Source organism: Schistocerca nitens, chromosome 2, assembly GCF_023898315.1.
Source record: "Schistocerca nitens isolate TAMUIC-IGC-003100 chromosome 2, iqSchNite1.1, whole genome shotgun sequence".
In the NCBI taxonomy this organism is placed as follows: Eukaryota; Metazoa; Arthropoda; class Insecta; order Orthoptera; family Acrididae; genus Schistocerca; species Schistocerca nitens.
In genome coordinates, this window is record NC_064615.1 from 574,074,870 (window position 1) to 574,101,516 (window position 26,647).

Below are 26,647 nucleotides of genomic sequence, written 5' to 3' on the forward strand. Positions count from 1 at the left end.
TTTTTTATGGTAACTACACTGAGGTGGCAAAAGTCATGGGATAATGTTATGAACATATGAAGATTACGGCAGTATCATGTACACAAGGTATAAAAGGGCAGTGCACTGGCAGAGCTGTTGTTTGTAATTAGATGATTCATTTTAAAAGGTTTCTGACATGATTGTGGCCACACAATGGGAATTAACACACTTCGAATGTGGAATGGTAGTTGGAATGTAAGAATATCCCCGTCCTAGCCTCCTCCTTACCCCCACCCAGTTGCCACTCCCATCATGCATTTGTGCTACTACTCTCAGTGTGGTTTCAGTTGCCTGAGACTGCACTAGCATGTGTGAGTTGTGTGTGTGCGTGCATGTGTGTGTGTGCGTGTGTGTGTGGACTTTTTTGATGGACGCCTTACTGGCTGAAAGCTTCATTTGTGTCAGTCTTTTTGTTGTGCCTATCTGCGTCTCAGCATCTCCACTATTAGTGAGTAGCAACTTTCCTTTTCATAATATTGTTACATTCCAGCCTGCATTTTCCATTGTTTGAATGGTAGTTGGAGTTAGACCTATGGCACATTCTCCATTTCAGAAATCGTTAGGGAATTCAATATTCTGAAATCCACAGTGTCAAGAGTGTGCTGACAATACCAAATTTCAGGCATTACCTCTCACTACAGACAATGCAATGGTCAACTGCTTTCACTTAATGACCAAGAGTAGTGTAATTGGCATAGAGTTGTCAGTGCTAACATAGAAGCAACACTGTGTGAAATAACCACTGAAATCAATGTGGGATGTGCAACAAGTGTATACGTTAGGACAGTGCAGCAAAATTTGGCATTAATGGGCCATGGCAGCAGATGACAAACATGACTGCCTTTGCTAACAGCATGACATTGCCTGCAGTGCTTCTCGTTGGCTCTCAACCATATCAGTTGGACCCTATATTACTGGAAAACTGTGGTCTGGTCAGATGAAACCCAATTTCAGCTCATTAGAGCTTATGGTAGGGTTTGAGCCATCCACCCAAGATGTCAACAATGCACTAGTTGAGCTGTGAGCTATGTTTACATGGAATCGACTAGCTCCTCCAATCCAACTGAACTGATCATTGACTGGAAATGGTTATATTCAACTACTTGGAGACCATTTGCAGCCATTCATGAACCTCATGTTACCAAATAATGCTGGAATTTTTATGGAGGACAACGCACCATGTCACCGGGCCACAATTGTTTGAGATTAATTTGAAGAACGTTCTGACGATTCAAGCAAATGATTTGGCCACCCAGATCACCCACCATGAATCTCATCAAACTTTTGTGGAACAACTGAAATGTCAGTTTGTGCACAAAATCCTATACTGGCATCATTTTCACAATTATGGGCAGCTACAGAGGCAGCATGACCCAGTATTTCTGCAGAGGACTTCCAGTGATTTATTGAGTCCGCACTGCACTACATAGGGCAAAACGAGGTCCTACTCGATATTAGGAGGTATCCCATGACTTTTGTCATGTCAGTGCATTTTGAAATGGTTGTACAACACTGTAGATAATATCACTGTAAAATTCCAGAAATACTTCATGATGCTGTTAATTTGTTTTCCGACAAATAAAAAGGGTCTAAGAATCACAGTTGGTGCACGTAATTACAAGCATCTCCTAAAAAAGGAACTGTCCTATCCTAGAGAGATGCAGAGCCCAGTACCTGAGTGGTGAGGCTGCAAGCACAGCATTCTTTCGCCATCACTCCTCTTACACTCACGTCAGTTTCACATACTGGTGATTCCTTCACTCACCTAAATGAGTGAGCACTCAATATGCGTGAAGCAACAAGCACTGCCATTTGGCTGAAGAAACATGGCGATTAGTTTAGTCACATTGTAGCAACTCTAATGAGTCTGGATGCCTTGGAATGCTTTTCAATTAGAGATTCCCTGTGTTTCCATGGTCTATAAAGAATGCATATGATGATTCATCAAGTATTTCCAAGGTGATTGAATACGATTATGTGTGGCCAATATTAAAATGACTACGAATGTAGAATGTTATTGATTTTGCTGTTCCACCGTACAAATTGTATAAGTGAATAGATGCAGCAATCTGTGGCAGGTGGTGGGCATAAGGAGAAGGCATGGGGTTGGGAGCAGGAGATGTAGCAGGGTTGTGTTGGGGGAAGCTGTGGGAGCGAGCAGGGGTATGGTGGGAACAGGATAGGGCTGCTAAGTGCAGAGTCAGACTGCTGATCACCAGCCAAACTGACAGCTACCCTCACATTAGTATATAAGACACACACGGCCAAAATACGCTGAATTGGAAGTGACACACCACAAACTTCACAGAGTAGTGGATCCTCCTGCCAGAGGAGGAAATTGTATATTAATGGGCTATTTCCTACACGAAGTGCATCAAGCCTGTGTGATCAATTTGAGTGACCGTAGTTCGTTTTCCGCCACCTCTACCTGCTCAGTTTCCCACTGTCCCACAGTTCATGTGTCAGCCAATGAAATGACAGTGTGCATGAACATACAATGCCATCCCGACATGCCTCTTTGCCTGCTTTGTCGACTCTGTCTTTTCTCTGTATCCTGAGTATGTCCATGTACCCAGCAGACCACCTCCTTGCCACGATGTTGGTGCTGCTGTATGGAGTCATGGATGAGCTGAACAAACTGGTCTACCAGATACATTTTGGGGACCTTTTGTAGCGCACTGACTGAGTCAGAACAGATGACTTCGTACAGCGATGTCTGTGAATCCACTCCAGTGCCATCATAATGCCATATAACTCCACATCCTAATTTGTAAACTGTTTCAGAAAAACCCTTTGAAAACTCTAGCAGGGAAAACAGGTGAACAACTGAGCATTCTCTTGCTGGGACCCATCTGCATAAACAATGATAAAATGGTGGTACATACTTAAAAATAAGGAAACAGTAGGAAGAAAGTAATCTAGGTTTCCTTGTACTGTGTCAAGCTTAATATCATTTTATGCCTCTGAAGACGCCAAGGTGGCAATTTGTTACATTTCTGGCTGATATTCAAAGGTATGGTCCTTGAGAAAGTCAGTAGAATGTATCCCAAATGGTTTGGTCGCATGGGACCGATTCCTGAACGGCCACTCAAAGTGGGGGTGGACTGCAACACAAAATACCTATGACTGAGGCAATGCCAAGATTTTCAAGGTATATCAAGCCAGAAGAAGGCACTGCCAAATCCAGGGTGATGATTCACCAGCCACAGCACACAGACTCTGAACTAGGCTGATCTTAAAGGCTCCAGTCAATATCTGAATGCCTAATGGTGGATAGTATCTAACATCTTGAGGTAAAAAATATGGGCTGATCCATAAATTATGCTACCATGATCTAACTGTGATCTGACAAATGGACTATAAAACTGCAGGAGGTGGAACCTGTCAGCTCCCATGCCTTTCCCTGAGGCATTTCAAAAAATTCAACATTTGAAACCCTTTGTTCGCAAGTCTTTGAGGTGCAGGAGCCATGTTAATTTTGAATCAAATAGTAGGCCCAAAAAGTGCACAGCAGCCTTAAAATGTAAAATGTGGTCCCCTATTGTGAGTTCTGCTCGATTAAAAGTTTGACAGGCATGGTTAAATTTGATACATGTAGTCTCCTCTGGTCCGAAACTAAAACCAGTTTTACTGTCTCACATTTCCAGCATACTAATGGTCAGCTGTAGTTGTCTTGTTGTTGTAAGATAGGAGGAAAAGTAGAAGATTGTGAAGATGTACACAAACAAAGAGCATTTAACAAGGCTCCTGACTGCTGTGCAGTTGCCACAGACAGTGACTGCAAACAATGTGACACTGAATACACTGCACTGGGGAAACCTATTCTCCTAGGCATTGCAATCTGACAAGGCATCACCAACATCGACATAGTCCCCATTCACGAAGTTGATGAAGAATGTTCTATCTTCAAGTAATGTTGTACCCTTTTTCAAGACTGACAACAACAATGAGGCAACTACAGCCAACCATCAGGATTCTGGAAGTTTGGAAGAATAAACAAAATAGTTTCGGCATACGAAGGAATTCTATATCACAATCTCCAGTAGAATTAAGTTGTCAAGGGCAGGATGTGGTAGCACCTGAAATCGTACTCAGAGCGGCACAGGTGACCTCAGAATCTGAGAAGCCAGATGAGGCAGCAGTTGACAATGTCCTTAGGAATCTTACCAATACAACTGATATGGGAACACTCCTGTAACAGGGTTCATACGATCCTTGCCTGGTTTCCACAATGGAATTAGTATTGCCTACTTCTGGGTTGTGGGGTACTCTTGATCAAACGAGATCTGACTGAAACAAGATGGGAGCTTGCCTTTGGTTTTGGGTCACAGATGATGGAGCATGGCATAATGAATCTGATCTGGTCCTGGAGCAGAGTCACTAGCCACTGACATAGCTTGTTCCAACTACCAGATGAAGGACTGTAGACCTCCTCATCCCACAGGAAAAAGCAGAGCTGCCACTTTTCCACAGTCCTACAAAACAAGTGTAATGCAGAAGTCTGGATGACGTTGTGATGATAAAAAAGGTGTTCAGCTAAAACCTGAGCCAGATCTTTAGGCACGTCTGTCTACCAACACCCCATTTGTCAATAAGGCCGTAAGAGGAGGTGTACTGCCCTTGCCTGAAATCTGCCTTATTGATTCCCAAACTTGCACAGTGGAAGTGGACCAATTAATGGAAGTCATGAATTCTTTCCAGGAGTCCTCTTCCATTCTTTTATCCACTTGCCTCACTTGTGCTCTCACTGATTTGAAGGCATGAAGGTTTCCTATCATTGGACAGTGTCTGAATTTCCGCAAAGCTGGCTCCAACTGCCAAGTGACATTTGTCATACCATCAAGGGACATGACATCATCTAAGGTGGTTGCTAGACTGGGGATTGGAATCTGTGGCAGCTCATTGAATCTCACAGGTGACATGTGGCCCACCATCTCCTGGTACAATCATGTTGTTCAAAGATGATCTGCTGACTGTATTGCAACCAATTTCCCCTTTAAACCATCCATCTTTACAATCTTCTGTCAACCACCAATTGGAGTCAGCAGACAAATACACACCAGAAAGTGGCCACTGGAAAGGAAATCTGTGGTCAGTTCCCCCTGAATTAAGTCTACAGTAGCTGGGGAAGAAAAACAAAGGTCAATGGCTGAAGATAATCCTGCAGCAGTGGAAAAGTATGTCATCTGACCAGTGTTCAAAAGGCAAGACATTCTCTCAATGGATGAAGTGCTAGTAATTCGACCCCCGGAACAAAACTGGTAGGTGAGCCCCACAGCACATTGTGTGCATTGTAATCCTCCATGACGAGGAAGGGGAACAGTGAGAGTTCTGTAACTGAATCTGCATCCGCAGATCATGAGATGGAAGATATAAACAGCACACTGTGATTTTTTGTTGTTGTTGTGAAATCTTATGGGACTTAACTGCTAAGGTCATCAGTCCCTAAGCTTACACACTACTTAACCTAAATTATCCCAAGGGCAAACACACACACACACACACACACACACACACACACACACACACGCCAGAGGGAGGACACAAACCTCCGCCAGGACCAGCTGCACAGTCCATGACAATTTTGATTTTAACTGGTTTGATAACTTCCACTGCAACTGCTTGTATGGCCATGGTAAGAGGGACAGGAGAGGAATTACATCTGTCATCAACGAAAACAGCAACACTACCCTTATCCCTATCTCCAGTAACACTGTCCTTTCTGTAGGAGCAGCAGTCCATTAATGCTTGTGTGTTGGCAACTTTAAAATAAGCTTCTTGTAAGCAGGTGCAGAACAGTTTCTACTTGGTCAGGAGCTGTACTTCTTTAAATTGTAATGAGTGTCAGTTTAAGTTCCACTGCAGCAAAGAAGTTCCTGTGGGAGTCACTCATTAGTGACGGTTGTCCTTGTACTTCTTCCTCATTTGTGGTTATTACCTGAGATGTCAGGAGGAACATTAGACTGTGTCAGATTCTGCCTTTCCTCCAGGAGAATATCAACATTCTCAACAGTAAATTCACCACTGGACAGGGAGAGTGCCCATCTAACCACAGGTTTAGCTGCCACTTTATTCAATTTTGAACAGCTTTTGTGTTGCTTATTCCTTATTTGTGGCAGGAGTTGCTTGCATTGGTAGAAAGGACAGCTTAATGGGCTTTCCGATGGTGTGCAATGGTAGGGGGCTCAAGTTTTAAGTCCACTGTTAACAGCTTCAGAGTGATTTTTTGTTCAAAAGTAGCTTTTCCCTCCTCACATACACAACACAAGTGTACTTAAACCTTTTTTCTGGGTTTTGTGTGGAGGCATCACACTTGATAACTGGCTTCTTAAGGGCCGATGTAAAAGAAGTAGCAAATACCTGAGGTTGCATAGCTATTTTAGCTTCACCATAGGGTATGTGTCCCTTAATTTTCAATTCCTGAACTTTCCTTTCCTCATTATAAACCCCACACTTTCTGCTTCATACTGCATGATCCCTGGAGCAGTTTATACATTTTAGTGGAAGTGCACAAGAATCATCTGATTCGAGGGCTGAGCCTCCACAATTGCCACACACAGCCCTCCAGTTACATGCCACAGTGGTATGACCGAACCCTGACATTTGAAGCATCACATTGGTTTGGGCACTAACGGTCAAACCTTAAAGACAGGTATAGCCTGCAAGAATATGTTCACGTAATTCTGGAGTGTTGAAAGCTATAATAAATGTTGCAGTTTTCCCAATGTGCCAATTACTCTTATATAGTTCTGCACTTCTGTGACACCCTTATTTTTCTGTTCTTCACATAATTCCTCAGGGTCCAACTCCAATATATCGGACAGGTAACCATGCCTTTACCAAAGTTAAGGGCCTTATGCAACTCAGCCAAAACAGGGTAATCATCAAAGGCCTTGCATCCCAGAAGCTTCGGTAGTTAGTTTTATCTGGCAGTTTCAATTAGAAGTATTCCATTACGAAGTCATTTAATACTTTTTAAGGACCCAGCAATACCCTCCAATGCCATGCAAATATAGAACGGGAATACCTCCTCAAAGATTCCCTCTGCTCTCTTGATTACACTGAAAGTGTTATGGCAGACTACTGCTCTGTTACTATAACTCTGCAAGTTCTTCTTGGGCAGACTGACCAACTGAACTCTCTTTGTTGAGAGGGTGAAGGTGTTACCTGATGATACACCCATCTTGTCAGTGGTAGATGTGGATTGAGGTCACTCCACAGGGACCCCATCAGCCACTAGGGAAACAAATGTTGATCCAAACAGAGCCCTGTATACCTGAGAAGGCCTTATACAATGGTGGGGCAGCAGGTGCCTCAGAGAGAATGTTTTATTTCACCATTCTTTCACCTCATCAGTACTTGGCACACCTTCGGGTGAAACACACAACGTTCTACCGCAGTGCCTAACGATGGTCTTATGCCCAGAGTTTATGGTAGAGGAGGCCTGGTGGTACTGGCCAGTCCCCATCTTGGGAAACCTGGGGTCACCAAACTCATGACCATTAATGCAAAGACAGCTTATTAGTTGTCATACCCATGGAGAATGCAGCACAGTGCGCTGCAGATTAGTTTGTAAATCATGCGACTGCTTTCACAGGTAGCCCTGCCTTTGTTGGGACAGGAAATGCCTGTGATTGGATTGGAGTATGTGGTAATGGGAGGATGTATGGGATAGGTATTGCATGTAGGTCTATTGCAGGGTTATGAGCCATGAGGCAAGGGGCTGTGAACAAGTGTGGAGTTGGGATTCACAAGGAGATTACATAGGTTTAGTGGGCAGTGGAATACCACTGTGGGAAGGGTGGGGAGGAAAGTGCATAGGGTATTTCCCATTTCAGGACATGACAAAAGGCAGTTGAGACCTTGGTGGAGAATGTCATTCAGCTGCTTCAGTATTTGGTTGTACTGAGTCACAAAAAGAGTGCTCCTTTATGGCCACACAGTGGGCATGTGGGAGGTGGTAGGTGATCATGGAGATAAAGCATGGGAGATCTGTTTCTGGGTATGGTTAGGAGGGTAATTTCAGCCTGTGAAGGCCTTAGTGAAAACTTTGGCATATTTGAAGAGGGACTGCTCGTCACTACAAATGGAATGACCATGGGTGGCTGGACTATATGGAGAGGACTTCTTGGCATCAGATGAGTGGCAGCTGTCGAAGTGGAGGTATTGTTGTTGGCTGCTAGGTTTGATGTGGATGGAGGTACTGATGAAGCCATCCTTGAAGTGCAAGTCCAAAGCAAGGAAGGTGGTTTGCTGGACTGAAGAGGACCAGGTGAAGTGAATGGGGGAGAAAGTTTGGAGGTTCCAGAGGAATGTGGATATGGTGTCCTCACCCTCAGTCCAGATCGTGAAGATGTCGTCACTGAATCTGAACCAGGTGAAGGGTTTGAGATTCTGGATAGATGGGAAGGATTCCTCTAGATTTCCAATGTATAGGTTAGCACAGGATGGTGCCATGTGGGTGCCCATTTCTGTACAACTGATTTGCTTGAAGGTGATCCGTTCAAAGGAGAAGTAATTGTGAGTGAGTATATAGTTGGTCATGGTGACCAGGAAGGAGGTTGTAGGTTTGGAGTCACTCGGGGACTGAGAAAGTTAGCATTCAAAAGTGGCAATGGCATGAGCATAGGGGATGTTAATGTAGAGGCAGGTAGCATCGAAAATTATGAGCAGGGTACCTGCTGGAAAATAAACAGAAATAGTGCACAGTTGGTGGAGGAAATGATGATGTATTTTATACGGAATGGTAGGTTACAGTTAATAGGCTGAAAGTGTTGGTCCATGACGCACAGTAACTGGCCACATTGGGGCATCTTAGGTGGTTGGGTTTAAGGTATTTAGGACCCATGCAGAAGGCAGGTATGTGAGGAATGGTGTGGATGAGGAGAGAAATTGACTCAGGTGAGAGGTCCTGGGATGGACCTAATGATTTGAGGAGGGACTGAAGATCCTAATGGATTTCAGGAATGGGGTCACTGTGGTAGGGTTTGTAGATGGATGTGTGTGACACCTGGCAGAGGCTACGAGATAAGGATCAGGTTTTGGCTGGTGGAGTGTGGTTCACTTTGTGGATGTAAGGTTGGTTTTCATGTTGAGGGCTTTGAAAAATGATGGTGAGGTGAAACCTGAGGTTAGAAAATTCTGGAAAATTGACAAGGGGTGATTTGGAAGCAGTGGGAATGAATCACCATTGGATGGAGGAGTGAACCAGGTCAGACAGGGTTCAATATTGGTTTTGGATTGAGTCTTATTGTTAGGGCTGGTGGCAAAAAAGTGTTTCCATTGTAGGGATCTGGAGAAAAGAGAAAAATTCCAGGATGATTAGGACAGATTCATGACAATGCTTCATATTTGCTTAGGTTCTATATTCTGTATGGTATTGAGAGGGAATTTCTGAGTATGTGGTAAATGTAGCAGGTCTGTGAGAGAGGGTTTGTCAGCTATGAGGAGATGCGGATTTCATTCACCAAAATCAATGTTTTTTGAAAGTCTGCAACTATGTCACTATTTGTTTAAATAATAAAATAGTGAACAACTTACACTTTTTAATGCATAACAGGACAAGGTTCAGGAATTTCTCTCTTTCTCAGGTGCAACTATTTCCGTGTGTTTGTTGTTCTGCCCCTCTTGCTCTGAGTCATCTTTTAATGGTTACTGCATTTCGAGAGAGAGAGAGAGAGAGAGAGAGAGAGAGAACAATATACACAACAGACATCACACAAAATACCAATATACCGAACTGAAACGTGTCATGTTAAGCATGGAAACTGATGCAGTCTTTATTATTGAAATCAGAAACACAACTGAAGTATCCACAAACCATAATTCCCCAGTATTATTATAACTGTCTCTAGCAGCTTTATGCAACTTCGGATACTTCCTGCCAGTGGTCTGTAACTGTCAGTTGTAGTAGTTTATATGTTTTCTGGTATACTGCAATGGCACAACATTGAAAGAGTTGTTTAACTTAATATTTATTGATGCAAAGAGCCCGGAACATAACTCAATTTTAATTTATTTATTTGTATATATAGTTACTGCTCCTTTTCTTTAATTGGTTCTGGCATGCGTCATGCTGTATGTGTTAATTCCATTGTTTCCCATCTAAGATACTCTTAAGCAGAATAAACATGCTTACATTCCACCTTCTCCTACATTTTCCTGGGTGGGTATTAGTAAAATATAGGACTCCGCCATTCCATATGGTACTTTAGAATAAAAGACATCTTTGGCTTTTACGTTGTACAAAATCACACCTGCTTATTTTTGGGCTTAAAAAAAAAAAAAAAAAAAAAAAAAAAACCACACACACACACACACACACACACACACACACACACACACACACCTCAGCATCTCAAACTTGTTTTGCAAAATCTGATTATAATGTCTTATGTACCAGGCATGATTACACCTAGTGTGCTCACATTAACTGATGGGACCACTGCAACTGGCAGGCTGTGTAGATGTTCACTCCCCTTCACATCTTTTTTGCCTACGCCCCATGAACTCTAGATCTTCCTAAGTACTAAGTGCTAATTTCCAGTTTATGCTTTAACAACCTTCATATTTATCACACATAATTAAATTACAACATGAAAATATCATAAATTACAGGAAGTCAGATGAAGTTAATCTACCTCTTTGAAAAGGCTGATGGACCTACTGCGTATATTGCCTCTACCTGCTCCTTCAAAGTGTAGCACATTTCTAAGTGTTGGATTAATATCAAATGGTGTAGTCAGCCTCACAGAATTTCGCTTGAAGTTTTCCATAGCTTCTCGATATTTGTTTGAGAACCAAGGTGGAAAGACAAAAGCAAACATCGGTAGTCTTTCCTCTTGTTTACCTTGATCAGTGTTTCGAATATCTGCAAAACTACAGAAACATACAAAAACAACAATATTAAATTGGGATTTTCCCATAATCTTGATCAGAAATAGAATTTTTGATTTAAGAGGAAAAAAACTACATTTATTGAAACACAATGCATTTCATGCCGTATTTTCTGTGTATGTGACAAAATTCAAGTAAGTATAAATTAAGCAAGATGACACTAAACACACAAAATAGTATCCTTGTATGCTAGTGGCTCAGTAATGGCAATTTGCAGCAACCTACATCAAAGTTTGCATTCTGTTTTTGAAGTACAGTTTGAAACTTATAATTTGTCCAGGCTATTCAAGAAGCAACATGATATATGCACCTATCACCATTTATATAAATACTGAACAAGCAATTTTACAGTGAATGACAGAGGGTATTTCATAAACTTTAGCTGTCCCTCACTTTTCCTACAACTGACATTATGTGCCCATTCAGTTTCATGTTATTTTGCAACTTTATGCCTACATATTTAATTAATGTGATATGGTCCAGCACTATGCAATTAATACTCTTTTTGAACATTATATGAAGCTGTCAGCCATTTCACCAAATAGGAATTCTCTACATGTCATCCTGAATCCCAATAAAGTCATTTAACGAGGACACTGATATGTGCTTTTCCTGTGATTTCTTGTTTGCATCTAGTAGTATGTAGTCTAGTGTGTTGTATTACTGAAATTTAGCTCTGTGACAAATTTTCAGATAATGTACTAAATACAGTATCTTGTTAATTTGATCTGTTTCCAAATTTATAAGCACTTCTAGTGACACAATGACCACTTTCAGATCTCATTCAGAATGTTAATCACATGCAAAATCTTTCAATAATCTACAAATCAGTAGCACAGAGGCAAAATATTTACAGTGTATTTACACATATAAATTCTAATAGCCGAATATCACAAGGTTGTGTTTTGATTCCACAGTCATTGAACACAATAAACTTTCTGACCACTAATAGAAATAAGTAGATGTCCATGTTCTTGATACAAAAATGTGACAAGAATGAAAGTTATCTGCACATTAGCTCAAAGAAGTTAATAACAGATAATACGAGTTACTATATGATAACACATTGGTGTGGTCTTCGAACTGGCTGTTTTGGGTGGAGGCAAAGTATACAAAGACTGATATAATGATGTTTTGTGATCTTGGATATTACATGTTAATTTATAAAACTGCAGGATGAAAATTTACTAGTGTAGCTAATCTATAAGTTCTAACAATGATTTGCTTCGACTAAAAGATATCAGGTTAGAAAAGTATAAAAGTCCATAGTACTATTTTATTATGCCTCCTTACGTGTAAAACTGCCACATTTGTTTATGCAAATCTGTAATTACATGTTTAATTGAATAATGAAGAATGTTATCTGGTACAGAAAAATTAGAACAACAAAAATAATATGTCAAATTCTGAAATCTAACAAGCATATAGCTCAATACCAAAAGTAATTTTGGGTGTGGCCAGTCTTTAATTACTAATGTCTTTCAAGTTAATTAGTTTTTGGAAAACTGAAACAGGTTGCTGAAAAGAATGAAATGAGGAGCTTTTAATGAATGGTGTCAATTTTCTTAGAACTACTGATTAAAATGGTTCAAATGGCTCTGAGCACTATGGGACTTAACTTCTGAGGTCATCAGTCCCCTAGAACTTAGAACTACTTAAACCTAACTAACCTAAGGACTTCACAAACATCCATGCCCGAGGCAGGATTCGAAAATGCGACCGTAGCGGTCGCGAACTACTGATTAAGTCTCACTAATTTTCATGGGGAATGTTGTTTTAACATCTTAGATTACTAATTTCTTTTAATTAACAAGGTGTCACTGAAAACTAATAATGCTATTACAGCCAGCATGTGATAAAAATAATAAAGCAACATAAAATACTATGTGAATAAGAATTTAGCAACTGTGATTGCACATAGCATTTATATTACTTGTATAAATACAGCCAGACAAAGGAGAAAGAAGTTAGTTATTTAAAAAGAGTAGAATAATAGCAGGTGGACTGATTCCACTTAGGGATGTTTCAACATCCATGCAAGACACTTATGCAAATACCTGAATGTAACAATTTGTGGCAATATGAAATGATACAATCACATAGGTTTTACTGTAGGTAGACCAAGTGATAAAATTCAGTTCATTTGTAGGATGTTCAGAAATGCAATCAGTCTACAGAGGAGGTAGTTTGCAAAGAACTTGTGTGACTCATCCTAGAATTGTTGTGTGGGACCCATACCAGATAGGTCTAACAGGGAACACTGAATGTATACAAACAAGGGGAGCAGAAGGCGTGTGTCAACTATCCTGCCAGAGCTTATTTACAAAGTTTCAAGAACTAGTAGTAACTGCAGAACCTACAAATGTACTACAGCCCGCAACATACAGCTCACTTAAGGGCTACAAAGGCAAGATTACACTAATTATTGCAAACACAAAAACATTTAAGGAGACATTTTTTTGTGTACTGCATATGCAAATGGAACATGAAGAAACCCTAGGGCTGGTACAATGGGAAGTACCCTCTGCCATGGATTTCACAATGGCTTGCAGATGATGTAGATGAAAGGTTATTAATATACATAGATGACAGGAACAGTCCTTTCACCCTTCTCTGGAGCAGTCCTTACTTTATCTTTGCTTCTGATAAATACTTATTATCCAGTACAATATAGGACAATGTACTGGGTTCCATTATCCAACAAGTCCCTAAGCCAGCCACATTTTGAGAACTGCTTCAATATTTGTTAACAGTCGACAGTACTGAAGACTCTCAGAAAATCTAGTAATAGAGTATCTGTCAACCTGTGTCTGCAATTTGTTGCAGGACACTGTGTGTGAACACCAGCAGGTATTTTACAACCTAAAATATTCTTTTGTACCAGCCTTTTGCACAACACACATAGTAACTTTGACAAAATGAATACATCTCTTTTAATTTCTATTTACTTCAAGTACATCCTGAACTGTTACTTTTATTTGACCATCCTATTGAGGCAGCTATTATCTCAAACTAATTTCTTATAGATTGATTTATTATTGGGCTACAGAATTTTAAATATTTGTTATGGATGTTGAACTGTGAGGATGTACAATTACATCACATGCGTACTCTTGCAAGTATAGCATTCTGATTGAGGCATTGAGTATTACAGTGTGGAGAGTATTTTGCTCTGTGGCGAAATGATGGTACTTCAGTGTTTTGACCAGTCATGTCACACAACTTTTTATCATTATAGCCTTCGTTTCATTACTGCTGTACATTTATCTATTTCCAATATTAATATCCACAAACAAATTATGAAGCCATCTGTTTTAACCTGTTACCATTAGTTTATTGAAATAATATTCATCTTTTGCCTATATTTTTAAGTCCATACTACATTTAGTCTTCTCAGTTCTAGTGAATGAAAGGCACAACATAAATTATTATGTCACCAGTGTTGTTGATTGTTTAATTTCTTATTATAATGCCTCCATTCCTCCCTTCTGCTGCATTCCTGGTTACCCATCATCCATGAATTTTGACCTTCAAACAACTTAGTAAGCAGCCTTGACACAGACTTTCTCATCCTAAAAGGATCTTACCAGCCCATGATATACTTGATAACAGGTTGGTTGGTTGGTTGGTTGGTTGGTTGGTCGGTCTGGGGTATAAAGGGACAAACTACAGGGTCATCGTTCCCTTTTTCCTAATGCAAGCAAGGCTCAAGGTACAAAAACACCCAAAGTATGTTTGAGAAAGTAAAAGGGGGAAAAGAAATAGGGTAGCACACCTAAAAAGAAAATGAATTGAATGAACAAAAATTGGAGAAAATTTACACCACAAGGAAAAGTAGAAGAAGGTACTAAAACCATAGAGCAGATGGTCTGGGGCTGATCACAATAATAAAAGAGGATGGGCCAGCCACTCTGCAACACATAAAATGACCACCCCAAAAAGACAAGGGGAGATGAACACATGTAGGGAGAAGATGACCACCAAGACAAACAAATGCAAAGAACGTGTGACAGAGTTAAAATGGAGGTAGGGTGGTGGCCTAAGAGAGAAGGCTAAATGTCCACGATAAAAAACTATGGGAGGCACCAACTTGGACATGGAAAGTATGGAGCAATAGGAAAAAACTGGATAAAAACTGGGAGCGGGCCCCGGAGACCCCACTCATATAATGTGGCAAGGATATGATGTCATCAGGTCGTGTTGTAAGCTTTTTGTAAACCAAAAAAGACGGCGACCAGGTGTTTGTATCTGGAAAAGGCTGTTTGGTTGGCAGACTCAACATAAACTAAATTATCTGTGGTAGAGCGACCCTCTCAGAAACTGCCCTGGCATGGAGCCAGTAGCCACATAACTCCAGGACCCAATACAACTGCCTACTTACCATACATTCTAACAGCTTACAAAAAACATTGGTGAGGCTGATGGGCCGATAGCTATCCACATTAAGCGGGTATTTGCCGGGTTTGAGCCTTGGAATGATGGTGCTCTCTCACTGTTGTGAAGGAAAGACACCATCACACCAGATCCGGTTGAAGATGACAAGGAGATGTTGCTTGTAGTCAAACGAGAGATGTTGGATCATCTGACTGTGGATCCGACTTGGCCCAGGAGCTGTGTAAGGGAAATGTGCAAGGACACTGAGGAGCTTCTACTCCATAAATGGAGAATTATAGGTTTCACTGTGATGTTCAGTGAACAAGAGGGCTTTCCTTTTCACCACCGTTTGAGGGTGCAAAATGCTGGGGGATAATTCTCCGATGTGGAGGCTCGAGCATAGTGCTCAGCAAAGTGCTCGACAATTGCATTTGCATCGGTAGATAACAAGCCATTGATGTTAATGCCAATGACACCTGCACCCAATGGTTGAGACGTACCTCTCCCAACATTCCTGTTTCTGTCTTTTTATATGCTGGCGAACACAGGCATGGAGCCATTTAAAAGCTATTAGGTGCTGTAGGGAAGGGTGCTGCTTATGTTTCTGTGGAGCTTGCCGACGCTCTTTAATGGACTCAGTGATTTCCGGCTACTACCAAGGAACTGACTTTTGCCGTGGGCATCCTAAATAACAAGGGATTTTGTTTTCTGCCGCAGAAAAATCACTCTAGTGATCCATTCAACTACCACATCGATGGTACTATGTGAGGGAGATTCAACGGTGACAGCAAAGGTGAAAGCTTCCCAGTCTGCCTTGTTTAAAGCCCATCTTGGTAGACGTCCAGAGGAATGGCACTGGGGGAGTGACAGGAAGATGGGAAAGTGGTCACTACCACACAAGTCATCGTGGGCTCTCCAGTGTACTGATGGGAGAAGTCCTGAGCTGCAGAGGGATAAATCAATGGCCGAGTAAGTGCCATGAGCCACACTGAAATGTGAGGGGACCCCAGTATTTAAAAGGCAGAGGTTGAGTTGGGACACGAAAGTTTCGACATCTCTACCTCAGCCAGTAAGCACGGTGCCACCCCACAAGGGGTTATGGGTGTTAGAATCCCCACAAAGTAGGAAAGGTTTAGGGAGTTGATGAATCAGTACAGCCAATGTGTTCAGGGCTACTTCATCATCTGGAGGAAGATATATGTTGCAGACAGTTATTTCCTGTGTTGTCCTTATCCTGACAACCACAGCTTCAAGACGGGTTTGAAGGGGCACAGGTTCACTGCACACTGAGTTCAGGACATAGACACAAACTCCACCTGACACTCTATTATAGTTGCTACGGTTCTTCTAATACCCGCTATAGCCATGGAGGGCAGGGGTCTGCATTGCCGGGAACCAGGTTTCCTGGAAGGCAGTGCAAAAAACAGGTGTAAATCTTAACAGTTGCCGTAGCTCAGCCAGGTGGTGAAAAAATCCGCAGCAATTCCACTGGAGGATGATGTTATCATAAGGCAGGTTACGCCTCAGCGTCACCTGCTGCCACCAACTGAGTATTTGTATCCATTCCTATTGTGGATGAGGCATCAACGAGATCCAGGTCCTCAGGGGATGCTAAGATCTCCACCTCATCCTCAGGTGCAGAATTGGTAGGGAGTGGTGGTGGTATTGGGGCCACCATCAGCAGGATCCAGGTCCTCAGGGGATGCTAAGATCTCTACCTCATCCTCAGGTGCAGGTGCAGAATCAGTAGGGAGTGGTGGTGTTGGGGCCACCGGAGGGTCCTCTTTCTTAGCAGACTTCTTTGTTTGCTTGCCCTCTCCCTTCTCTTTAGGGGCTTGCTGGGAGGACTTCTCCGAAGTAGCATCAGGCACAGAGGAAGACCGTGAAGCTCTTCGTCCAGCAGCTTTTGGCTTCTTTAGCCACTAGTGACTGTCCGCTGTGGCATTAGTGGAGACCTTGGGAGAGAGGGTACCAAGGTACCCCTTCCACACAAGAGGAGCCAGAGAAGGCTGCAGCTTCTCTGCGTGGGGGGAGGGGAGAGGTGTCCCCTGCATTTGGGAGGGCCTTGCTCCTGAAGTAGGTACTTTGGGAGCAACGGAAGGATGATTTTCCCCCCTACCACCAAGGGGGTGGATGTATTCTGGAGGCCCAGAGGGCCCACTGTTCATGGCACAGAGTGTGGTATGACTGGTACTTGTGACGGCAATGATAATGTAGCTGCAGCATATGTGGACAGTCTTGTACTCCATGACCTTCCACTCCTTTTGGAGTACTGTGCAGTCTGGCGAGCAGGGGGATTGGTGCTCTCCACAGTTGATACAAGTGGGAGGAGGTACACATGGAGTATCTGGATGCGGGGGATGTCCGCCGTCTCGACATGTGGCGCTGGAAGTGCAGCGGGAAGACATGTGGCTGAATTTCCAGCACTTACAGCACCGCATAGGGGGAGGGACATATGGTTTAATGTCACAATGGTAAACCATCAACTTGCCCTTTCAAACAATGAATCACCCTCAAAGGCCAAGATGAAGGCAACGGTACCAGCCCTGTTATCTTTGAGTCCCCTGTAAACATGCCAGATGAAAAGAACACCCTGCCATTCTAGATTGGTGTGGAGCTCATTGTCAGACTGCAAGAGGAAGTCGTGATGGAAAATAATCCCCTAGACCATGTTGAAGCTTTAATGCGGAGTGATGGAAACAGGCATATTACCCAGCCGGTCACAAGTGAGTAACGCACGGGATTGGGCTGGGGAAGCTGTCTGAATCAAGACTGCACAGCTTCTCATCTTGGACAGCACTGTCACTTCCCCAAACTTATCCTCAAGATGTTTAACAAAAAATTGAGGCATGTAGAAAGGAGTTCCCGTCCATTCTGCTACAGACTAAACACCGAAGCAAATATAGCTCTCTTCTTTCTGTAACGCTACATTCCTCCCATGGTGTAGCGAGTGAGGGAAATGATTTAGGGTCATATCTGTCAGCATTGTATTCAATCTTGCCCGAGACCAGCAAGAGATGACTTAGTCTGCTTCATTGCGGGTCATCCGCCCTGATGCCACCCACTCTGATTAGGGGCTCTCCCCATGGGCACCACCTAGCCACAGCAAAGGCCACCTGGCATGATGGCCGCTGCCAGGAGTCCTGATGCTCCAGGAAGATGGGCACCTACTCCTTGGCATACATGGCAAGTTTTCAGCTCAGGCATCAGCAGTGCGATCCCTGTGTTGTCAGGGAGCTACCACCAAATGGGTACATGACGGTCCCACCACAACGGACTGGGTACCATGCTGGATATTGGGCACAGAGAAATCCAATATTGTCTTGGGGGCGAAAGAGGGCAGGAGACAATGGAAGAAGATGACATACTCCAGAAAGTGTCCTCGTCCAAACAGGTGAATTGCAGGTGGAGATGCAAAGACATGACAAGAGGTTCAGGAGATAGAATCTAAGGGCACTATGGATAACTCATGCACTACTTAAGGCGTATTTCCCCATATGGCCTGCACTTCTGTAGAATTTGGAAAGTGGCAGGTCAAACCATAAAATGGGACCTGAACTTACGGGGCCGGAAAGTGTGCGACTCCTTTTAGTCGCCTCTTTTGACAGACAGGGACACCTCAAGCCTATTCTAATCCCCGGACCTGCAGGGGGGACTTGGTAACACCATCACATTTTTAGAACAAGAAAAAAAAATACTAATTTTAAAGTTGTTCATAACACTCTCTCTCTCTTTGCAGGTTTCTCTCAGAAATCTGTTGGCACTGATTAGTTTAGGATATGTGAAAATGCATGGTCATTAGTATCCCTGTAGGAGCAAACTGAAGATACAGAAAATAAAGTGGACCTTACAAAGAAAAAGAATAATTAAAAATGGAATAATAATAATAATAATAATAATAATAATAATAATACAGTGTGATCAAAGAGTCGTGCACATGAAAATAAATGTGTCTGTAAATAGGAGTTGCACTGCACTAGATCAGTCAGCCACAGCTAGATAGTACTTTACAAATTACCACAACAAATGAAGATGCCAATGTTGTTGTTGTTGTTGTTGTTGTTGTCTTCAGTCCAGAGATTGGTTTGATGCAGCTCTCCTTGCTACTCTATCATGTGCAAGCCTCTTTATCTCCGAATGACTACTACAACCTACATCCAACTGAATCTGCTTAGTGGGTTCATCTCTTGGTCACCCTCTTCGATTTTTAGCCTTCATGCTGCCTCCATTCTGAGGCATCAATTGAAGCCTCAGAATGTGTCCTACCAAACAATCCCTTCTCCCCAATTGTATTTAAACCTCCTCATTAGTTATGTGATCTACCCATCCAATCTTCAGCATTCTTCTGTAGCACCACATTTCGAAAGCTTCTATTCTCTGCTTGACTACACTGTTTATCGTCCATGTTTCATGTCCATACATGGCTACACTCTATACAAATACTTTCAGAAAAGACCTCCTAACACTTAAATCTATACCAAATGTTACCAAATTTCTCTTCTTCAGAAACGCTTTCTTGCCATAGCCAGTCTACATTTTATAACCTCTCTACTTCAACCATCATCAGTTATTTTGCTCCCCAAATAGCAAACTCATTTACTACTTTAAGTGTCTCATTTCAAAATCTAATTCCCTTAGCATCACCTGATTTAATTTGACTACATTCCATTATCCTTGTTTTGCTTTTGTTGATGTTCATCTTATATTCTCCTTTTACGACACTGTCCATTCCATTCAAGCTGCTCTTCCAGGTCCTTTGCTGCCTCTGACAGAATTACAATGTTGTCAGCAAACCTCAAAGTTTTTATTTCTTCTCCATGGATTTTAATTCCTACTGCAAGTTTTTCTTTTGTTTCAATATACAAATTAAATGACATCAGGGACAGGCTACAGCTCTCCCTCATTCCCTTCTCAACCACTGCTTCCCTTTCATGTCCCTCGACTCTTATAACTGCCATCTGGTTTCTGTACAATTTGTAAATAGCCTTTCGCTCCCTGTATTTTACCCCTGCCACCTTCAGAATTTGAAAGTGAGTATTCTAGTCAACATTGTCAAAAGCTTTCTCTAAGTCTACAACTCCCAGAAATGCATATTTGGCTTTCCTTACCCTATCTTTTAAGATACGTCGTACTGTAAGTATTGCCTCGCGTGTAATAACGTTTATACGGAATACAAACTGATCTTCCCCAAGGTCAGCTACTACCAGTTTGTCCATTCATTTGTAAAGAATTCGCGTTAGTATTTTGCAAAAACATGACTTATAAAACTGATAGTTTGGTAATTTTCACACCTGTCAACTCCTTCTTTCTTTGGGATTTTAATTGTTATATGCTTCTTGAAGTATGAGGGTATTTCACCTGTCTCATCAATATTGCTCACCAGATGGAAAAATGTTGTCACAGCTGGCTCTCCAAGGTTATCAGTAGATCTAATGGAATGTTATCGACTCCTGGGTCCTTGTTTAGACTCAAGTCCTTCAGTGTTCTGTCAAATTCTTCACACAGTATCGTATCTCCCATTTCATCTTCATCTACGTCCTCTTCCATTTCCATAATATTCCCCTCAAGTACATCGCCCTTGTATAGACCCTCTATATACTCCTTCCACCTTCCTGCTTTCCCTTCTTTGCTTAGGACGGGTTTTCCATCTGAGCTGTTGATATTCACACAAGTGGTTCTCTTTTCTCCAAAGGTCTCTTTGATTTTCCTGTAGGCAGTATCTATCTTACCCCTCGTGATATATGCCTCCACATCCTTACATTTGTCCTTTAGCCATCCCTGCTTAGCCATTTTGCACTTCCTGTCGATATCATTTTTGAGACGTTTGTACTACTTTTTGCCTGTTTCATTTACTGCATTTTTATATTTTCTCCTTTCATCAACTAAATTCTATATCTCTTCTGTTACCCAAGGATTTCTATTAGTCCTCATCTTTTTACCTACTTGATCCTCTGCTGCCTTCACTATTTCATCTCTCAAAGCTACCCATTCTTCTTCTACTGTATTCCTTTCCCCTGTTCTTGTCAACCATTCCCTAATGCTTTCTCTGACACACTCTACAACCTTCATGTCCCATCCCCGTGAATTCCTACCTTTTTGCATTTTCTTCAATTTTAATCTACAGTTCATAACCAATAAATTGTGGCCAGAGTCCTGGAAATGTCTTACAATTTAAAACCTGGTTCGTAGATCTCTGTCTTCTATCTGAAAACTTTCAGTATTTCCAGGCCTCTTCCATGTATACAACCTTCTTTCATGATTCTTAAAACAGTTGTTAGCTTTGATTAAATTATGCTCTGTGCAAAATTCTACAAGACAGCTTCCTCTTTCATTCCTTACTCCCAGTCCATATTCACCTACTATTTTTCCCTTCTTCCTTTTCCTACTATCGAATTCCAGTCACCCATGACTATTAAATTTTCGTCTCCCTTAACTATCTGAATAATTTCTTTTATTGCATCATACATTTCTTCAATCTCGTCATCATTTGCGGAGCTAGTTGGTGTGTAAACACGTACTTCTGTGGTAGGTGTGGGCTTTGTGTCTATCTTGGCTAAAATAATGCATTCGCTATGCTGTTCGTAGTGGCGTATCCATATTCCTATTTTTTTTTTTTTTTTATTCATTATTAGACCTACTCCTGCATTACCGTTATTTGACTTTGTATTATAACCCTGTATTCTCCTGACCCGAAGTCTTGTTCCCCCTGCCACTGAACGTCACTAATTCCCAATAAATCTAACTGTATCCTATCCATTTCCCTTTTTAAATTTTCTAATCTACCTGCCTGATTCAGGGATCTGACATTCTACGCTCCGATCCGTAGAATGCCAGTTTTGTTTCTCCGGATAATGATGTCCTCCTGGGTAGTCCCCGCCCGGAGATCCGAAGGGGGGACTATTTTACCTCTGGAATATTTTACCCAAGAGGACGTCATCATCATTTAACCATACAGTAAAGCTGCATGCCCTCAGTAAAAATTTTGGCTGTAGTTTCCCCTTGTTTTCACCCATTCACACTACCAGCACAGCAAGGCCGTTTTGGTTGATGTAACAAGGTCAGGTCAGTCAATCATCCAGACTGTTGCACCTGCAACAACTGAAAAAGCTGCTGCCCCTCTTCAGAAACCACCTGTTTGTCTGACCTTTCACCAGATACCCCTCCATTGTGGTGGCACCTACGGTACAGCTATCTGTATCGCTGAGGCACGCAAACCTCCCCACCAACGGCAAGGTCCAGGGTTCATGGGGGAGGGGGGGGGGGGGATGACAATGTTGTTGGTAAAATGTTTGCCAAACTGTTCAGTAATAGAGAGATTAATTACCCACTGCAGATGAAAATGGGGGTGCCTGCCAATTTGATGGATGCCAAGTGGGCTGTTGTTGTTGTGGTCTTCAGTCCTGAGACTGGTTTGATGCAGCTCTCCATGCTACTCAATCCTGTGCAGGCTTCTTCGCCTCCTAGTACCTGCTGCAGCCAACATACTTCTGAATCTGATTAGTGTATTCATCTCTTGGTCTCCCTCTAAGATTTTTACCCTCCATGCTGCCTTCCAATACTAAATTGGTGATCCCTCGATGTCTCAGAACATGTCCTACCAACTGATCCCTTCTTCTAGTCAAGTTGTGCCACAAGCTCCTCTTCTCCCCAATCCTATTCAATACCTCCTCATCAGTTATGTAATCTACCCATCTAATCTTCAGCATTCTTCTGTAGCACCACATTTCAAAAGCTTCTATTCTCTTCTTGCCTAAACTATTTATCGTCCACGTTTCACTTCCATACATGGCTACACTCCATACAAATACTTTCAGAAACGACATCCTGACATTTAAATCTATAATCGATGTTAACAAATTTCTCTTCTTCAGAAACGCTTTCCTTGCCATTGCCAGTCTACATTTTATATCTTCTCTACTTCGACCATCGTCAGTTATTTTGCTACCCAAATAGCAAAACTCCTTTACTACTTTAAGTGTCTCATTTCCTAATCTAATTCCCTCAGCATCACCCGACTTAATTTGGCTACATTCCATTATCCTCATTTTGCTTTTGTTGATGTTCATCTTATACCCTCCTTTCAAGACATTATCCATTCCGTTCAACTGCTCTTCCAAGTCCTTTGCTGTCTCTGACAGAATTACAATGTCATCGGAGAACCTTAAAGTTTTTATTTCTTCTCCATGGATTTTAATACCTACTCCGAACTTTTCTTTTGTTTCCTTTATTGCTTGCTCAATATACAGATTGAATAACGTCGGGGATAGGCTACAACCCTGTCTCACTCCCTTCCCAACCGCTGCTTCCCTTTCATGCCCCTCAACTCTTATAACTGCCATCTGTTTTCTATACAAATTGTAAATAGCCTTTCGCTCCCTGTATTTTACCCCTGTCACCTTCAGAATTTGAAAGAAAGTATTTCAATCAACATTGTCAAAAGCTTTCTCTAAGTCTACAAATGCTAGAAACGTAGGTTTGCCTTTCCTTAATCTTTCTTCTAAGGTAAGTCGTAGGGTCAGTAATGCCTCACGTGTTCCAACATTTCTACGGAATCCAAACTGATCTTCCCCGAGGTCGGTTACTAACAGTTTTTCCACTCATCTGTAAAGAATTGGCGTTAGTATTTTGCAGCTGTGACTTATTAAACTGATAGTTCGGTAATTTTCACATCTGTCAACACCTGCTTTCTTTGGGATTGGAATTATTATACTCTTCTTGAAGTCTGAGGGTATTTCGCCTGTCTCATACATCTTGCTCACTAGATGGTACAGTTTTGTCAGGACTGGCTCTCCCAAGGCTGTCAGTAGTTCTAATGGAATGCTGTCTACTCCGGGGGCCTTGTTTCGACTCAGGTCTTTCAGTGCTCTGTCAAACTCTTCACACAGTATCATATCTCCCATTTCATCTTCATCTACATCCTCTTCCATTTCCATAATATTGTCCTCAAGTACGTCGCCCTTGTATAAAACCTCTATATACTCCTTCCACCTTTCTGCATTCCCTTCTTTGCTTAGAACTGGGTTACCATCAACGCTCTTGATATTCATGCAAGTGGTTCTCCTTTCTCCAAATGTTTCTTTAATTTCCCTGTAGGCAGTATCTATCTTACCTCTCGTGAGATAAGCCTCTACATCCTTACATTTGTCCTCTAGCCATCCCTGCTTAGCCATTTTGCACTTCCTGTCGATCTCATTTTTGAGACGTTTGTATTCCTTTTTGCCTGCTTCATTTACTACATTTTTATATTTTCTCCTTTCATCAGTTAAATTCAATATTTCTTCTGTTACCCAAGGGTTTCTACTAGCCCTCGTCTTTTTACCTATTTGATCCTCTGCCGCCTTCACTATTTCATCCCTCAAAGCTACCCATTCTTCTTCTACTGTATTTCTTTCCCCCATTCCTGTCAATTGTTCCCTTATGCTCTCCCTGAAACTCTCTACAACCTCTGGTTCTTTCAGTTTATCCAGGTCCCATCTCCTTAAATTCACACCTTTTTGCAGTTTCTTCAGTTTTAATCTACAGTTCATAACCAATAGATTGTGGCAAAGTCCACATCTGCCCCTGGAAATGTCCTACAATTTAAAACCTGGTTCCTAAATCTCTGTCTTACCATTACATAACCTATCTGAAATCTGTCAGTATCTCCAGCCTTCTTCCATGTATACAACCTTCTTTCATGATTCTTGAACCAAGTGTTAGCTATGATTAAGTTATGCTCTGTGCAAAATTCTACCAGGCGGCTTCCTCTTTCATTTCTTAGCCCCAATCCATATTCACCTACTATGTTTCCTTCTCTCCCTTTTCCTACTCTCGAATTCCAGTCACCCATGACTATTAAATTTTCGTCTCCCTTCACTACCTGAATAATTTCTTTTATCTCATCATACATTTCATCAGTTTCTTTGTCATCTGCAGAGCTAGTTGGCATATAAACTTGTACTAATGTGGTAGTCGTGGGCTTCGTGTCTATCTTGGCCACAATAATGCGTTCACTATGCTGGTTGTAGTAGCTTACCCATACTCCAATTTTTTTATTCATTATTAAACCTACTCCTGCATTACCTCTATTTGATTTTGTATTTATAACCCTGTATTCACCTGACCAAAAGTCTTGTTCCTCCTGCCACCGAACTTCACTAATTCCCACTATATCTAACTTTAACCTATCCATTTCCCTCTTTAAATTTTCTAACCTAACTGCCCGATTAAGTGACCTGACATTCCACGCCCCGATCCGTAGAACGCCAGTTTTCTTTCTCCTGATAACGATGTTCTCTTGAGTAGTCCCCACCCGGAGATCCGAATGGGGGACTATTTGACCTCCGGAATATTTTACCCAGGACGACGCCATCATCATTTAATCATACAGTAAAGCTGCATGCCCTTGGGAAAAATTGTGGCTGTAGTTTCCCCTTGCTGTCAGCCGTTCGCAGTACCAAAACAGCAAGGCCATTTTGATTAGTGTTACAAGGCCAGATCAGTCAATCATCCAGACTGTTGCCCCTGCAACTACTGAAAACGCTGCTGCCCCTCTTCAGGAACCACACTTTTGTCTGGCCTCTCAACAGACACCCCTCCATTGTGGTTGCACCTACGGTACGGCTATCTGTATCATTGAGGCACGCAAGCCTCCCCACCAACGACAAGGTCCATGGTTCAGGGGGGGCCAAGTGGGCTATGGTAATAAATGTGATGCTGTGTTCATACTCAATAAGTTTGAAAGAACCTGTCTGTCCAGTCTTAGATTTTGTATGGTAGTGCTCAGAAAGCAATGCAGAAGTTATATTTTAATGCATGTTATGTTCATAGTGTGCAGAAATTGAAGGCACCAGATAAAGAAAAGTATCTAGAGTATTATGCAATGTTTCGGTCATCTGTTGGCATTCAAGGAATCACAGGACTGGATTATATAATCTTCCATGGTGGGGTTTCAATAGTCAGAACACAAGAATACAGTTAACTGATGTTTGACATGTCTTCATGAAAAATCTTGCACTATCAGAAAACTGGAGTGATGTGTGCCATATTGTGTTGTTGAGCAGTGAGCCCTATTTCCTTCGAAACTATAGTGCACATTGTTGCATATCAAGTTGTCATTACACAGTTTATTTTGATTTTTGAAGCAGACGAACACTGTGGTTGGCTGCAGCGGGACAGTACCAATTTCCACACACCTAATGACACAGATCATTTGTTAAACAAATTATTTGTTGATGAAACCATGTCTAAAGGATTATGGCCTCCATACTCTCCCAATCTAAAGTCTCCAGACTTCTTCCTGTGGGGCCACCTGAAAGGAGCAGTCTACAAAAACAACCCACTCACTCTGATGGACCTAAAGATTGACATAACAATG

General features: G+C 41.8%; 1 protein-coding gene across 3 annotated transcripts in view; it reads right to left on the reverse strand.

Moving 5' to 3' along the window:
* The window catches only part of LOC126236620 (uncharacterized), a 274,946-nt gene that overhangs the window by 34,812 nt on the left and 213,487 nt on the right, over positions 1-26,647 (reverse strand). For all 3 annotated transcript variants that reach the window (XM_049946061.1, XM_049946062.1, XM_049946060.1), the window contains exon 10: positions 10,662-10,899. In XM_049946061.1, coding sequence (XP_049802018.1) covers positions 10,662-10,899 — 238 coding nt within the window. The remainder of the gene's footprint in view (positions 1-10,661; positions 10,900-26,647) is intronic.